Genomic DNA, 18057 nt, shown 5'->3' on the forward strand with positions numbered 1-18057 from the left:
CGGCATTCCGCCTGATGGAATCGATGTTTAAGTAACCTTAAACCTTCATGGTACCAGGGCTGCCTATCGGATATAATCAAAACCGCAGTTTTGGGAGGAGCGAATTCATCAAAGATGGAGGTCAGAGTAGAATGCTATAAAGAGGCCTCCTCACAAAATGGTAGTGTAGGGAAGTCGAAAGGGAAACGAGTGATTAGAGAAGGCAATGAAGTGAGCTCCTTAGGAAAGGTGCGTTAGACAACACGTTGTGAGCATAAAGCAAAGGGAGAAGGAGCATATTCATGAATGGGAATTACAGATTATAACATGGTCCAACCAGGACCCTGATTGACTAGAAAACTACTGGTATTCAGCAACAAAAAGTGTGGATGTAACCAGGTCGAGAATGTGGCCTGTTTTATGTGTGGGAAAAGAAACCCATTGTTGTAAATGTAGATCCTGAAGTAGGAAGCAAAATTGACGAGACTGGTAATTCTGGGGATCATCCATATGGGTATTAAAGTCTCCAACAATAACTAAATTCTGGTAGTGAGTAGTAAGATCAACAATACCCTAATAGCAACAGTTCCAGAAATGTGCAGATAGGGATGGTAGACAATAAAAAAGGGAGAGGTAAAAAGGATGATGGAATCCTATTGTGACAATCAGTGCCTCGGGATAGGGTAACGATCGTGTAGTTCTGTAAAATGAAGAGAAGTAGAATAAATAATTGCTAGACCACCGCCTTTCCATAAGGACTGAGAGAGGGACAGATCATCAAAACTAACTGGTTGACACTGATAAGGTTTCCTCACCCGACTGAACCAGGTTTCAGTGAGGCATAATAATTGACATCCTGAGGAGATCAAAAAATACTTAATGAATGCCAACAAGCTAGTGGCTCCATGGGAGTTGTTGCGGAGGGAACCGCAATTAAGTACTTTGGAAAACTGTGAACGGGCCATGTGTGGAATGGCTGATTTCCCCAATTGACCGGAACGTGGCCAACGGTGGTAAGAAAAGAATCAGAGAAAAAAGGTGCTGGTACTCATTATGGGCGTGGTCACCACATATGGCTCCACCCCTATGATAGCCACACCCACATTAGCCACACCCCTTATACCAGTCATAGCACATATAAACAGACATTATTGAAAATATTATACTAGTACTGGAGAAAAAAATGTGATTTTTTTTTCATTATAAATAATTTCTTTAAGCTGTTACAGCTCCAGTATACCCAGTGCAAAATAAGTCAGCAGATGTAAATTCTCAAATTGGACATATTCCAAGCACTAAAATGAAAATAAAATGATTTTTTCTACCTTTGTTGTCTGGTGACTTTGTTTTTCTATCCATATTGGTCCGAGTCTCTGATTCTGCTGCTCTCTATCTGTTCTCTTAACACCGTTTCCAGGGCTTCCTTTCCATTTATTTCTTTACTTTCCTCCTTTCGTCTTAATTTCTTACCCTATATCCATAGGTAAAAGCTGGGTTCTCCTCCATGAAATTGACCGGAGGAGGTATAACGTGGATCCAGCCTTTGCCTATTTTCTCCATCTATGTGCAGTTTTTCTCCTCTCTTCCCTTTCCCTCATCTCCATCCATGTGCATCGTCTTCTTTTCTTTTCTTTTCTCCCCTCCATCCATGTCTAGCACTTCTCCTCTCTCCTCCCTCCTCCCCTCCATCCATGTCCAGCATTTCTCCTCTCTCTACCCTCCCCTGTATCCATATAAAGCAATAATTCTCTCTCCCCTCTCCTCCATCCAAGACCAGCATTTCTCCTCTTCCCCCCCCAACCCCTCCATCCATCCATGTCCAGCAATTCTCCTGTATCTCCTGCTATCCTTTCCATCGATTTCCAGCATTTCTCCTCTCTTCCTTGCCCTCCCCTCCCATCCATGTCCAGCATTTCTCCTCTCTCCCCTGCCCTCCCCTCCCATCCATGTCCAGCATTTCTCCTCTCTCCCCTGCCCTCCCCTCCCATCCATGTCCAGCATTTCTCCTCGGTCCCCTGTCCTCTCCTGCCATCCATGTCCAGCGATTCTCCTCTCTCCCCTTCCCTCCTCTCTCATCCATGTCCATCGATTCTCCTCTCTCCCCTGCCCCACCCATCCATGTCCAGCGATTCTCCTCTCTCCCCTTCCATCCATGTCCAGCGATTCTCCTCTCTCCCCTGCCCTCCCCTCTCATCCATGTCCAGCATGTCTCCTCTCTCCTCCCTCCCATGTACAGCAATTCTCCTCTCTCCCCTTTCATCCATGTCCAGCAATTTTCTCTTCCCTGCCCTCCCCTCCCATCCATGTCCAGCAATTCTTCCCCCAGCCCATCCTCATTTTCCTAGCCCAGTGCCTGCCTGCCAGCCAGTGAAGCGATAAAGGCTGCCAGCGTCGGACTCAGCAGCGCGAACGGTGCAGCAATTGAAAGAGGCTGGCAGCATTGAAGCTTCCCTCTGCGAGTCCCGCCTATGCGGAAACAGGAAATTGAAACAAAGTAGGCGGGACTCGCAGAGGGAAGCTCCGACGCTGCCAGCCTCTCTCAATCGCTGCACCGTTCGCCATGCCGAGTCCGTAAAAAAACAGTAAGTAGGGGAGTGAGAGAGAGGGTGCAGGACTCGTCGGGGTAAAAAAGGTGCTGGTACGCCATACCTGTGCATACCGGCACAAAAAAGCCCTGTATGGTGCTAGCCCTTGCCCAGGACACAACATTTAAAAGGAGAAAAAGTCATCAATTGAAGAAGTAATTGGAAATTTGATTTGAACATTATGTGCATATATGTAAAATGATAAGCTCAGAGAACAGGCCTAAAGAACAGAAAAATACATTCAATAGAATAGGAGACAAGGGTGAACCCTGGTGAGCTCCAACCCAGATTCCAGGATGAGGATAATATCACATATCCTCACCTACCTTATAACAGTTTCTCAGAGAACAAGCAGGACATCATCTGCCACATATGGGTGAGATCTTCCGATGGAGCAGGGCATGGTCACTACTTAGCATTCTGGCAACCTCTGAAGCTTTTGGTAGCATTGCGAATGCCTTCCCACCCATGTGAGCATGCAGGACCAGCATTCTTTGTTTATCTGTGGAGCAGAGCAGTTGCATTTCTGCACAAGTATCCTCAGCGCATCATTTTTGTGACTCTGATGCCTTCCCTCTTGGTACATGGGACCTTTTTTTAAATATTTTTTCAATTTCTCACTCTCCTTTTGTATTTTGTTAGTGTTAGTCAGCTTCTTTACGTTTTCTTTAGTTTTCTGTTTCTCCTTCGGCCCTCTTAAAACTGAGTGCCCAGTTGGGTTTCTTTTCTTTAAAAAGAAAAAAAAATTGAGCCATTTGATTTTGCCTTGGCTATTTTTCCTCTAATGTCCCTTAAAACTCCCAGTGGTTTTAAGAAGTGAACTTTGCCAAACCTAGTAATCTCTAACTGACATTCACAATTGGTGCTTGCTGTACCTAGGACCTGACCACAAAGCCGCTGTTTTCTCTGTCAAAATGCAGAAGAAAACCGGGAAAGGTATGGCGTCTCAGGCAAGAAACTTTTTATTGCTGAGTCTAGTCCATTGACTTTGGTATTGGAAGCATTGGTCCCTGTGGCTGGCATAGCTACATCAGACACTTGGCACGCACCGGCATCAAGGAGGCCTTCCTCTGCCTCGACATAGGCACCAGTAGGGCTTTGTCAGACTACCTTGCTTTGGACCTAACACCAAGCACGTATCAGGATTCAACATTGTCCTTGTCAGCACTGAGGAATCCCAATGTCGAGCACTGAGCAAAGGAGCACCAAAGCATGGTGCCAGGAGTTCTGGGTCATTGGCACTGCCGGTATCCAAGAAGCACCGGTGCCAAGAGTACCGCTCCCCTTCTGTGAAGTTTCTGTTGATGCACCAGTCTCCTTGACACCAGGACTAGCCTTCTGATTTGACTCCATCATCTTTGCAGGCTATCCCTTTACCGACTCAAGCCCTACCTTTGCCAACGCATGCCCCTGAAAAGCAGTTCCAGACCCTCTTGCAGGAGGAGTTGGAAAGGATCATGACTCCGCATAAAGCCAAGTCTTGAGGGCATCAATGCCAACCATGGCTCTGCCGCAACCGATTCTTGAGGCCTATGCCCTGTCCGTCGCCCATTTGTCACATCCGAAGAGGCAGTGCCCCTATTAGTCTATCGGGGGGGGGGGGGGGGGTGCTCAGGAAAAGGCCTGTCCTCGCCACTCTCATTTGGTGTCTGGAATGAGTCTAGTAGACCGAAACAGACTCAGAATCTAACTCTCAGGAAGAGTATTTTGCTGAGTCTGACTCTGACCACTCTTGGGCGACCTGAGGTAGAACAAGAGGAGAACATAAGAGTAGCCATACTGGGTCAGAACAATGGTCCATCTAGCCCAGTATTCTGTTTCCAACAGTGGCCAAGCCAGGTCACAAGTATCTGGCAGAAACCCAAATTGTGGCAACATTCCATGCTACAAATCCCAGAGCAAGTATTTACTTCCCCATGTCTGTCTCAATAGCAGACTATAGACTTTTCCTCCAGGAACTTGTCCAAACCTTTTTTAAACCTGGATAATGCTAACTGTTGTTACCACATCTTCTGGCAAAGAGTTCCAGAGCTTAACTATTCTTTGAGTGAAAAAATATTTCATCCTATTTGTTTTAAAAGTATTTCCATGTAACTTCCTCGAGTGTTCTCTAGTCTTTGTACTTTTGGAACGAGTAAAAAAAAATTCAATTTACTTTTACTCATTCTACACCACTCAGGATTTTGTAGACCTCAATCATATCTCCCCTCATCTGTCTCTTTTCTAAGCTGGAGCCCTCAAGGTGAGGTCACACCATGGAGTGATACAGGGGCATTATAGTATTTTCGGTCTTATTCATCATTCCTTTCCTAATAATTCCTTGTATCCTGTTTGCTTTTTTGGCCACCACCGCACACTGAGCAGAAGATTTCAGCGTATTATTTGCAACGACACCTAGATCTTTTTCTTGAGTGCTGACCTCCAAGGTGGACCCTAGCATCAGGTAACTATGATTTGGATTATTTACCGCCTTTTTGAAGGAATTCACTCAAGGCGATGTACAGGAAGAATAAATCAAACATGAGCAATAGACAATTAAATCAGTAAAAATATTCAAATAACAATACAAAGTATGGCATAGTGTACTACTTACAATGTCAACACAATACGCAATAGAACATTTTAATTGACAGTGTAGAGTATAAGCAAAGATGGAACATATAGATAGGTAAGAGAGTAAGAAAATAAGGTGACTAATTAAAAAAAAAAGTGCACATGAGGTCAGAGAGATGGTTAAATATTATCTCGGCTAGGGTAGGAGTGGATAAACGTGCTTCTGCAGCATATGCAATATGAGACTCTCTCATGAGGAACTTTATCAAAAGCTTTCTGAAAATCTACACTACGTCAACCGGCTCACCTTTATCCACATGTTTATTGATGCCTTCAAAGAAATGAAGCAAATTGGTGAGGCAAGACTTCCCTTGGCTCAACCCATGCTGACTCTGTCCCATTAAACCATGTTTGTCTACATGTTCTGTAATTTTATTCTTTATAATAGATTCCACTATTTTGTCCAGCACTGACATCAGGCTTACCAGTCTGTAGTTTCCCGGATCACCCTGGAACCCTTTTTAAAAATCGGGATTACACTGGCCACCCTCCAATCTTTAGATACTATGCAGTTTTTCTGTCAGATCTCTCCCCACTTCGGGAGAGAAGAAAGTATCCACCAGAGGAACTCCCTTTGTTTGTTTTTTGAGGGAGATGGCTGAAACCATCCCATTTATTTATTTAGATTTTGCTCACATCTTTTTCAGTAGTAGCTCAAGGTGAGTTATATTCAGTTACTTTGGGTATTTCATTTGATTTGAAGGTTGAGAATGAACCCAGGTCAAGGTGTTGGATGTCTCTGACTACAAGTATCCTCGGGAAGCCGTGATAGACCTTTGCATGGTATCTTTTGGCAAGCGCAAATGAAGAACTAGGAGACCTCTCTCTTTGTGCAGCTAGTACCTCAGAAGGTGGACTCTGTACACAGTCCAAAAGGCTTCTAGATTTATGTAGTGGAGCTTGCAGGCTCTCTAGTGTCAGACAAGGCTGCAGAACTTCATGCATTAGTAGCCAAGCAGAAGGAGTGTCGAGAGCACTGGGCCTGGGCAACCTATGATGCTTTTGATTTGGCATCCAGACTTTCTGCATTAGGTATTGTCATGCGCAGACTCGCCTGGCTTGCATGTCTCACACCTAGAACCCACGGTTCAGAAAAAGCTGGTGGATATCCCTTTCCAAGGTGACAGTCTTTTGGAGAACAATTTGTATAACAATAAATCATGATTAACAATGTTGAATGCTGAAGACAAATCCAATTGCATTAATAGTGCATAGTGGTCCTGATCCAAAATCATCTGGAGATCTGTAACAAGAGAAAGAAGACATATCTCTGTACTAAAGTATTTTCTAAATCCTGATGGCTGAAAAACCAAAATAATATATTGATCCAAATCTTCCTGAAGTTGGATTGCCTCCAGTGAAATTGCAAATTTTGCTAAAAATGGAATGCTGACAACAGGTAGTACTACTACTACTACTATTTAGCATTTCTATAGCGCTACAAGGCTTACGCAGCGCTGCACAAACATAGAAGAAAGACAGTCCCTGCTCAAAGAGCTTACAATCTAATAGACAAAAAAAAAATAAAGTAAGCAAATCAAATCAATTAATGAGAACGAGAAGGAAGAGAGGAGGGTAGATGGAGGCGAGTGGTTACAAGTGGTTACGAGTCAAAAGCAATGTTAAAGAGGTGGGCTTTCAGTCTAGATTTAAAGGTGGCCAAGGATGGGGCAAGGCGTAGGGGCTCAGGAAGTTTATTCCAGGTGTAGGGTGCAGCGAGACAGAAGGCACAAAGTCTGGAGTTGGCAGTAGTGGAGAAGGGAACAGATAAGAAGGATTTATCCGGCGGAATGGGGCGTGTCAAGATGGCGGATTACTAGAAGGACGCTCTGTCATGTCGCTGAGATTTTCCCTGGTGGATACGATTTTTCTTATTGAGAGAGTTTTTCTTTAAACGTTCAAATATGCCTCACACCAAGAGGAAGGGGGTACTTAAGGGTTTACCGACGATAAACCCCAACAATGCCCTTACCCAGACGACATTGGACAGATTCGCCACTAGCACTCCTCGTCAAACCGGCTCGAGTTTGATTCCCGCGGGGGGAGAAAATGGTGGAGTTCCTCCCTCACAGGAAATAGTAACAACTTTGTCCTCGCCGGATGTTAACCCGCCGCCATGCCCTGCAGGACTCAGAAGTGGGCTAGAATCCCTTGAGACGTCCGAAAGTGACGCAACGGGATCTCCTATCGTCGGAGCTCAGTCTGAAACCCTCGGAGATACCAGCAAAGTCGAGCTTGCGGCTCCCATGGCAGCAACATTAGACTCTATTTGGGAGGCTTTACAATCTTTGACTACCTCAGTTGCTCAAATGGTGAGTAAATTGGACTTTTTGACAAGTGCATTTGAAACTTTCAAAAAAGAATCGGCTGAAAACAATAATGTTGTACAACAAGATCTTTCCACTCTAAAGCAGAAGACAGAAGCCCTTGTTAAGGATAAATTAATGACTCATCGTAAGATTGAGCAGTTTGAAAACTATAATAGACGTTTAAATCTGCGTTTGCTGAATTTTCCCAGATCCATAGAAATGGACGCTATGACATTGTTTAAGAAGTATTTGGCTGAAATTCTTCAATACTCTCCAGAATCTTTTCCTCCAGTTAATAAAATTTATTATTTGCCTGCTACAAAAAACTCTGGGAGTTTGAAGGAAACACAGGCAATACAGAATTTAACTGCTCTCTTAGAACGCTCTGAAATTGAAATACTTGAAAGAAGAACACTACTTGTATCATTGGTCTTTGAACAGGACTTAAATTCAATAATGAAACTTTACTTCAAAAATTTAACAAAAGTCTTTTTGGGTGAGAAAATATGGATATATCCTGATGTGGTAAAAACCACACAGGATAGGAGAAAAGCTTTTCTTTTATTTAGAGAGGATATTCGAAATTTGGGAGCTCGATTTACCTTGTCTTACCCGTGCAAATGCATGATAACTTACTTGGATAAAAAATATGTATTTTTCGAACCTGAGCAGCTGAAAGTTTTTGTAGAAATGAAGAAAATAACCAGATAGACTCTGATGTTAAGAGAACTAGGTTTAAGTTACCTTAGATTGAAATCCACCAGTTTTCTTTCCTCACGCCCCCACAATTTTCAAATTGGTGGTCTAAGAAAGAGTATTGATTTTTTCTTTTTCCTTTTAATTTAAAGGAGTTGATATTGTATATTTTTGGAAATTATATGGTCTGTTTTTCTTTAGCAAGAGTTTAACTTGTATTATATTGAAATTATAAATAAATAAATTTAAAAAAAGAAGGATTTATCCATGGAGCGGAGTGCACGGGAAGGGGGGTGTAGGGAAGGACGAGTGTGGAGAGATACTGGGGAGCAGCAGAGTGAGTACATTTATAGGTTAGTAGAAGAAGTTTGAACAGGATGCGAAAACGGATAGGGAGCCAGTGAAGGGTCCTGAGGAGAGGGGTAGTATGAATAAAGCGACCCTGGCGGAAGATGAGACGGGCAGCAGAGTTTTGAACTGACTGGAGAGGGGAGAGGTGACTAAGTGGGAGGCCAGCAAGAAGCAGATTGCAGTAGTCTAAACGAGAGGTGACAAGGGTGTGGATGAGAGTTTTGGTAGAGTGCTCGGAAAGAAAGGGGCGGATTTTACGGATGTTGTAAAGAAAGAAACGACAGGTCTTGGCAATCTCCTGGATATGAGCAGAGAAAGAGAGAGAAGAGTCAAAGATGACCCCAAGGTTTCGAGCTGAGGAGACAGGGAGAATGAGAGAGCCATCAACAGAAATAGAAAACGGGGGGAGTGGGGAGGTGGGTTTGGGGGGGAAAAATGAGAAGCTCGGTTTTGGTCATGTTTAATTTCAGGTGGCGTTGAGACATCCAGACAGCAATGTCAGACAAGCACGCTGAAACTTTGGTTTGGATGCAAGGTGAGATATCAGGGGTAGAAAGGTAGATTTGGGAGTCATCAGCATAGAGATGGTAGGAAAAGCCATGGGATGAGATTAATGAACCAAGGGAAGAAGTGTAGATAGAAAAGAGGAGGGGACCAAGAACAGAACCCTGAGGTACGCCGACAGGCAGAGGGATAGAAGTAGAAGAGGATCCACCAGAGTGAACACTAAAGGTGCAGAGGGAGAGAGAGGTAGATAATTTGATCACAGATCAAGAGTCTTAGAGGAATCTTTCAGTAATGGAGTAAGTGTAATAGTTCTATAATGCCTCGAGGGAACACTCCTTCAAGCATCAAATTCAAAAAAAGAGATTAACCAGAAAATAGATTCTAAAGGCAATGTTCAAACAACTCTGTTAGACAAAGATCACAGAAACCATTTTCAAACTTAATTAACCAATTGAACTAATTGGTCAGATTCAACAATAGAAAACTGAGCACAAAAGTGATCCACAGGACTATCTGTCTCAGCGATCTCCATCACCTCATTCTTATCATTATATAAGTACAAGTCTGAGAATTTTTGAAGTTGAAAGTGCAAATGATGAATTTTCTGATTAAAATATTCTGTTAGTTCTGTTTCTGAAGGACTTAGCACCTCCCCTTCAGTCAAGGGTTTCAGAAATAAAAGATCTCACAGTCCTAAATAAATCTCTAGATTCATTATCACTCAGAGAAATCTTCTTTGAATAATAATGTTTTTAAAGTCTGACACTATCCCTCCACTTCAGTCTATCACCATCAAGCCTAATATTCTGCAACCACAATCTCTTTAATTTCCTGCATTCCTGTTCTTTGTTTTGAGTTTAATTCAGGTGTAAACCATGGTGGGGTAATGGCCTTCTTTTTAATATATTTCAATGGGGCTAATTGATCCATCAACTAATTTATAGTTTTCAGACAAAATTAATGGTGAAATAGAAAAATCAACAAGCACATAATGAACAGAGAACCACTTTTCCTGTTTCACCATTTAGTAGGGAAGTTATTAATGAGGGCTACAGTTAAGAGGAGTTATTTTACCATTAACTCGTTCCATTTTAGTACAGGCCATATTTTATTCAATAAGACCTAGTTACTAAAAACCTGGATTAACAGTAAAATAACCATTTTAACAGTAGTCATAAGTACATAAGTATTGCCATACAGGGAAAGACCAAAGGTCCATCAAGCCCAGCATCCTATTTCCAACAGTTGTCAATCCAGGTCACAAATACCTGGCAAGATCCCCCCCCAAAATACAAAACATTCTATACTGCTAATCCCAGAAATAATGGGCTATGGACTTTTTCTTTAGGAAGCTGGCCAAACCTTTTTAAAACTCCGCTAAGCTAACTGCCTTTACCACATTCTCTGGCAACGAATTCCAGAGTTTAATTACACGCTGAGTGAAGAAATATTTTCTACGATTCGTTTTAAATTTACTACATTGTAGCTTCATCGCATGCCCCCTAGTCCTAGTATTTTTGGAAGGCGTAAACAAACGATTCACATCTACCCATTCCACTCCACTCATTATTTTATAGACCTCTATCATATCTCCCCTCAGCTGCTTTTTCTTCAAGCTGAAGAGCCCTAGCCGCTTCAGCCTTTCCTCATAGGGAAGTCGTCCCATCCCCTTTATCATTTTCGTCGCCCTTCTCTGCACCTTTTCTAATTCCACTATATCTTTTTTGAGATAAGGTGACCAGAATTGGACACAATATTCGAGGTGCGGTCGCACCATGGCATGATACAAAAGCATTATAACATCCTCATTTTTGTTTTCCATTCCTTTCCTAATAATACCTAACATTCTATTTGCTTTCTTAGCCGCAGCAGCACACTGAGCAGAAGGTTTCAACGTATCATCAACGACGACACCGAGATCCCTTTCTTGGTCCATGACTCCTAACATGGAACCTTGCTATAATTCGGGTTCCTCTTTCCAACATGCATCACTTTGCACTTGCTCACATTAAATGCCATCTGCCATTTAGACGCCCAGTTTCCCAGTCTTGTAAGGTCCTCTTATAATTTTTCACAATCCTTCTGTGATTTAACGACTTTGAATAACTTTGTGTCATCAGCAAATTTAATTACCTTACTAGTTACTCCCATCTCTAGGTCATTTATAAATATGTTAAAAAGCAGCAGTCCGAGCACTTCCCCCTGGGGAACCCCACTAACTACCCTTCTCCGTTCAGAATACTGACCATTTAACCCTACTCTCTGTTTTCTATCTTTTAACCAGTTTTTCATCCACAATAGAACACTACCTCCTATCCCATGACTCTCCAATTTCCTTTGGAGTCTTTCATGAGGTACTTTGTCAAACGCCTTCTGAAAATCCAGATACACAATATCAAACGGCTCACCTTCATCCACATGTTTGTTCACCCCTTCATACACATGTTTGTTCACCCCTTCAAAGAAATGGAGGAGATTGGTGGGGCAAGATTTCCCTTCACTAAATCCATGTTGACTTTGTCTCATTAATCCATGCTTTTGAATATGCTCTGTAATTCTGTTCTTTATAATAGTCTCTATCATTTTGCCTGGCACTGACGTAAGACTCACCAGTCTATAATTTCCCGGATCTCCTCTGGAACCTTTTTTAAAAAATCAGCGTTACATTGGCTACCCTCCAATCTTCTGGTACCACACTCGATTTTAAGGATAAATTACATATTACTAACAATAACTCCAGTTCTATCAGTATTCTGGGATGAATACCATCCGGTCCAGGAGATTTGCTACTCTTCAGTTTGTAGAACTGCCCCATTACATCCTCCAGGTTTACAGAGAATTAATTAAGTTTCTCTGACTCGTCAGCTTCGAATACCATTTCTGGCACCGGTATCCCACCCAAATCTTCTTCAGTGAAGACCGAAGCAAAGAATGCATTTAATTTCTCTGCTACGGCTTTGTGTTCCCTGATCGCCCCTTTTACTCTTCGGTCATCTAGCTGTCCAACCGATTCTTTTGCCGGCTTCCTACTTTTAATATACCTAAAAAACCTTTTTCTATGTGTTTTTGCCTCCAATGCAATCTTTTTTTCGAAGTCCCTCTTAGCCTTCCTTATCAGCGCATTGCATTTGACTTGGCATTCCTTGTGCTGTTTCTTGTTATTTTCAGTCGGTTTCTTTTTCCATTTTCTGAAGGATTTTCTTTTAGCTCTAATAGCTTCCTTCACCTCACTATTTAACCATGCCGGCTGTTGTTTGGTCTTCCGTCCTCCTTTTTTAATACGCGGAATATATGTGGCCTGGGCTTCCAGGATGGTGTTTTTGAACAGCATCCACGCCTGATGTAAATTTTTGACCCTCGCAGCCGCTCCTCTAAGTTTTTTTTTTTTTTTCACCGTTCTTCTCATTTTATCATATTCTCCTTTTTTAAAGTTAAACACTAACGTATTTGATTTCCTTTGTATACTTGCTTCAAAGCTAATATCAAATCCGATCATATTATGATCACTGTTATCAAGCGGCCTCAGCACCATTACCTCCCGCAGCAGATCATGCACTCCACTAAGGACTAGGTCTAGAATTTTTCCTTCTCTCGCCGGCTCCTGTACCAGCTGCTCCATAAAGCAGTCCTTGATGTCATCAAGGAACTTTACTTCCATAGTGTGCCCCGATGTTACATTTACCCAGTCAAGATTGGGTAATTGATATCACCCATTATTAGTGTGTTGCCCAGTTTGTTTGCGTCCCTAATTTCCTTTAACATTTCTGCATCCGTTTGTTCATCGTGGCCAGGCGGACGGTAGTACACTCCTATCACTATCCTTTTCCCCTTTACACATGGAATTTCAATCCACAGTGATTCCAAAAAGTGTTTTCTTTCCTGCAGAATTTTCAATCTCTTTGATTCAAGGTTCTCGTTAATATACAATGCTACCCCTCCACCAGTTCGATCCACCCTGTTACTATGATATAATTTGTACCCCGGTATGACAGTGTGCCACTGCTTTTCCTCCTTCCACCAGGTCTCAGAGATGCCTATTATATCTAATTTTTCATTTAGTGCAATATATTCTAACTCTCCCATCTTATTTCTTAGGCTCCTGGCATTCGCATATAGACATTTCAAAGTATGTTTGTTGTTCCTGTTTACATCATGCTCAATACTTGACAGTATTAATTTGCAATCTTTTGTCTGTTTTTTATTTTTATTTAAGGACACCTGATCTACTATGGTCTTTTTTGCAACCTCACTATCATGATACCCTATCTTCCCTGTTTTGGTGATATCTTTGAAAGATACCTTATGAACCATGCGCTTTTGAGCGACTGTCGGCCTTCCCCCCGTTTCTAGTTTAAAAGCTGCTTTATCTCCTTTTTAAATGCCGACGCCAGCAGCCTGGTCCCACCCTGGTTAAGGTGGAGCCCATCATTTTGGAATAGGCTCCGCCTTCCCCAGAATGTTGCCCAGTTCCTAACAAATCTAAAACCCTCCTCCCTGCATCATCATCTCATCCACGCATTGAGACTCCAGAGCTCTGCCTGTCTGTTGGGCCCTGCGCGTGGAACGGGTAGCATTTCAGAAGATGCTACCCTAGAGGTTCTGGATTTGAGCTTTCTACCTAAGAGTCTAAATTTGGCTTCCAGAACCTCTCTCCCACATTTTCTTATGTCATTGATACCCACATGTACCTAGACAGCCGACTCCTCCCTAGCACTTTTTAAAATCCTATCTAGGTGACACGTGAGGTCCGCCACCTTCGCACCAGGCAGGCAAGTTACCAGGCGATCCTCATGTCCACCAGCCACCCAACTATCTATATGCCTAATGATCGAATCACCAACTACAACAGCTGTCCTAACCCTTCCCTCCCGGGCAGCACTTGGAGACATATCCTCGGTTTGAGAGGATAGTACATCCCCTGATGGGCAGGTCCTGGCTGCAGGAGTACTTCCTACTTTACCAGGGTGATGCTCTCCTTCTAGGAGACATCCCTCTTCCAAGGTAGCACAGGGGCTACCAGACTGGAGGTGGGACTTCTCTACAACATCCCTGTAGGTCTCCTCTATGTACCTCTCTGTCTCCCTCAGCTCCACCAAGTCTGCTACTCTGTTTTCTGAGAGCTAGGAGCTCTTTGCATCGGGCACACACACATGACATCTCACCAACTGGGAGATAATCATACATGTGACACTCAAGCAAAAGACTGGATAGCACCCCTCTCGCTGCTGGACTGCTGACTCCATCTTAGTGTTTTTGAGTTTTTCAATAATTTAAAACTTGCTACAGTATTAAGGATATTAGCCTAATATAAAAGTGTATTTTAGTTTATATAGTATATATTGTATGATTTATTTAGTGTTTCCTTCTTAGATGTTAATGAAATGTATTTAAAACTCTGTAAGAGCACTCCTTGCTTGTTACCCTAATTACACTAACTGACTATAAATGAAGAGTTGTCATAGGGAAGGTTGGGTGGGAAGACTAAACTAGAAACTGCAGTGCCTGATAGAGTCTGTCTGTTAATGCTGTGGTACAAAGTTTTTAAAACTAAGGGGAAAAGACTATGGAGATTAGTTGATAAAATTTGCTTTTTTATATTTTTATTTTGCCTAACACTAACCTACAATTCTTCCTTTAAACCCCAATCTTTAAGTTCTCAAAGCACAAAGCAAAATAGTGTTCACTTACCAGAGAAATGTCCTTGTCTCTCAGGACCAGGGTTGCCAGGTGGAAAAATTTTTTCCCACCCAAACGAGCCCAAATCCAGCCCAAAAACCGGCCAAACTCAAACCCCGCCCCTGACACCCCCACCCCCGCGTCATCAACCCCGCCCCCGCTGTCATCGGCCCCGCCTCCCCGTCATCAGCCCCGCCCAGAACGTCACTAACCCCGTCCAAAACATCACTAACCCCGCCCCCGCGGCCGAAAAAACCGCTTTAAAAACCGCCCAAAAGACCCAAAAGAAGCCCAAAAAACCGCAACCCGCCGCGGGCAAAACTTTCCTGCGGCGGGTCGCGGAAAACCGCCCAATTGGGCGGTAAAACCGCCCACCTGACAACACTGCTCAGAACTTCTCAGAAAGAAAGTTAAGTGGGACCTTTCCCCTTTATATAGTTTTGAATCTAAGGGCCTTTTTTAAACAGGCTCTTTGAAGCTGACTCAGCAACCTATGCAAATCTACTTCCTTAGTTAGCACCTAATTGAGGTTCCTGGACTTGCTACATCTCCAGCAGCCAAAGAACAGAAAATAACTGCCTTTTAGAACAAGAGTTTTTAGCTGTTAAGTTTCTACCTCTAGAAAAGGTTTCAGTTTAAAACTATGGGAAAAGGGTTGTACACTATCCAGCTTATTTTCGAAGGAGATCGCCGGCCATCTTCTGACACAAATCGGGAGATGGCTGGCGATCTCCTAAAGCCGGCCAAATCGGTATAATCAAAAGCCGATTTTGCCGGCACCAACTGCTTTCCATCGCGGAGCTGGCCAAACTTCAAGGGGGCATTTCAGTAGGGTAATGAAGGCGGGATGGGGGCGTGCTTTGAGATGGCCGGCTTCGCTCGATAATGGAAAAAAGATGGCCGGCTCTGAAGAGCATTTCGTGGGCTTCACTTGGTCCATTTATTTTAACGACCAAGTCTCAAAAAAGTGTCCCAACTGACCAGATGACCACCGGAGGGAATCGGGGATCACCTTTCCTTACTCCCCCAGTGGTCACCAACCCCCTCCCACCCTAAAAAAAATTAAAACAATTTTTTGCCAGCCTCTATGCCAGCCTGAAATGTCATACCCAGCTCCCTGACAGCAGTATGCATGTTCCTGGAGCAGATTTTTGTGGGTGCAGTGCTCTTTAGGCAGGTGAACCCAGGCCCACTCCGCCTGTTACACTTGTGGTGGTAAATGTTAAGCCCTCCAAACCCCCCCAAAACCCACTGTACCCACATGTAGGTGCCCCCCTTCATCCCTAAAGGCTATGGTAGTGGTGTACAGTTGTGAGGAGTGGGTTTTGGGGTGGATTTGGGGGGCTCAGCACCCAAGGTAAGGGAGCTATGCACCTGGGAGCTATTTTTGAAGTCCACTGCAGTGCCCCCTAGGGTGCCCGGTTGGTGTCCTGGCATGTCAGGGGGACCAGTGCACTACACATGCTGGCTCCTCCCACGACCAAATGCCTTGGATTTGGCCAGGTTTGAGATTATCGGCGAAAACCGATGCCAGCCATCTCAAATCCGGCCATCTCTGACATTTGGCCGGCCCCAACCGTATTATCGAAACCAAAGATGGCCGCCCATCTTTTTTGATAATACGGTTCGGGACTGCTCTTTGCGGCGCCGGCCATTTATTTGGCCGGCGCCATTCAATTATGCCCCTCCACAGCAACTACTTAATAATGCTTCCTTCTCTCTCTCTCTCTCTCTTTTTATTCCCCCCTTAATACTAAACTAGGTCCTGCTTGCTTTTTCCTCTCGCTCTCTTTTTATTCCCCCTTAATACTAGCCAGACTTTGATAACTTCCCCTTTACTGAATGGTTCCATCATATGCTGCAGCATGTTACTGTGTTCAGTACAGTAACTTTCATCAAAAGTTGGTAGTTGTGTGTTTGTGTTTATATGTATTTTGTACCTGTTCTTAATTGGGTATAATCATGCTTGAGGAAAATCCTAAGCATTTTTCCTTTTGTGGTGCCTCATGGTTTAACAGCCAATTTTGTTCTTACATGCTTTTTCTAATCCCAAATACATTTCTTACATTTGACTTGCTCATTTTTATTTTTTTTATTACTTTTTAGTTTAGAATTAATGTTTCATTCTCCATTGGTGGGGAAGGGTGGGCAGATCCTGCATAGCATTTACCTACCCTAATCACTTTACTGAACTGAATAAATGGACCATTTTGGTCTTTGTTTGCTGTTGTCTTCTATGTTACTATGTTTTAATTTGTATAAACTTGGATAGTTTAAATCAGAGCTTCCCAAACTGTGGGTCGGACCCCAAATGGGGATCATGACCTAAGTGGTCACAGCCACAAAAAGATTGCAAAACTCTGGTTTAAATAGTCTAAATGTTCTCTTATGGTCATGTTTTTTCTTTTTACTATAAAATACAGTTTCAAGAACTACTTGTAAGTAGCTTTCAGGAAGTCTCTAACAATAAAAGGCGCTGAGCAGACTCATGGGATTGCACTTGTGTTAGTATTATAAACCCCTAATTACAGATAATCCTGTTGAGAAAGGTAGGTGAGGTTAACTGTATCACTTTCTTTCTTCTTGTTGCAAAGGAAACAATAGTTCCTCTACTCCTGCTTCAGCACAGACCACTCCAGGCACAGTTGGGGCCAGTGGTGGTGTAACTGTGCTGCCTGCTTTCGAATATAGGGGTACATGGATACCTATCCTGACAGTAACAGTCCAAGGCAGTGCCAAAGCTACATAGTAAGTAGCATAATTGTTAGTATATAGAGATTTAATTTGACCATTATCAGGCATATTTTAAATTGAAATGAATGTACCTTTTTTGTGTCTAACTCTTTTGTCCATCTGTACTCGTATATCGGGTATGCATCATGTGAGTGCATAGGTTCTAAGCTAGATGAGGAGTCGTCAGCAGTGAAACTTTTCTAATCTACTTTGAGTTGTCTCGGAAGGGGGCATACTGGTTTATTCTTTTGTTGCTTGTGCAAATGTTAATATGTATCATGTTTTAATACAGGAGTGGGCAATCTCGGTCCTCAAAGACCACAACCCAATTGGTTTTTCAGGTTTTCCCCAATGAATATGATTGAGATCTATATGCATGCTCTTACTCTATTTTATGGAAATAGATCTCATTCATATTCATTGGGAAAATCCTAAAAACCTGACTGGGTTGCAGCCCAAGGACCGTGGTTGCCCACCCCTTTTTTTAATAAATGCTTTGATTATGTTGTGTGTTTTCGCTTGTAAAATCAAATTAGGAGGAGTTTTTTGAAAGTTAGGTGGGTATGATATTTTAATTGATGTACTGATGTGATTGTTACTGAATTTGT

At 42.8% G+C, this 18057-nt stretch overlaps 1 protein-coding gene across 1 annotated transcript in view; it reads left to right on the top strand.

Annotated features, from left to right (window-relative positions):
- MON2 (MON2 homolog, regulator of endosome-to-Golgi trafficking) overlaps window positions 1-18057 on the top strand; it is a 461654-nt gene that overhangs the window by 200597 nt on the left and 243000 nt on the right. Inside the window, 1 exon segment of the mRNA XM_030215834.1 lies at window positions 17311-17464. Coding sequence (XP_030071694.1) covers window positions 17311-17464 — 154 coding nt within the window.

Source organism: Microcaecilia unicolor, chromosome 10 (assembly GCF_901765095.1).
Source record: "Microcaecilia unicolor chromosome 10, aMicUni1.1, whole genome shotgun sequence".
Lineage (NCBI taxonomy): Eukaryota > Metazoa > Chordata > Amphibia > Gymnophiona > Siphonopidae > Microcaecilia > Microcaecilia unicolor.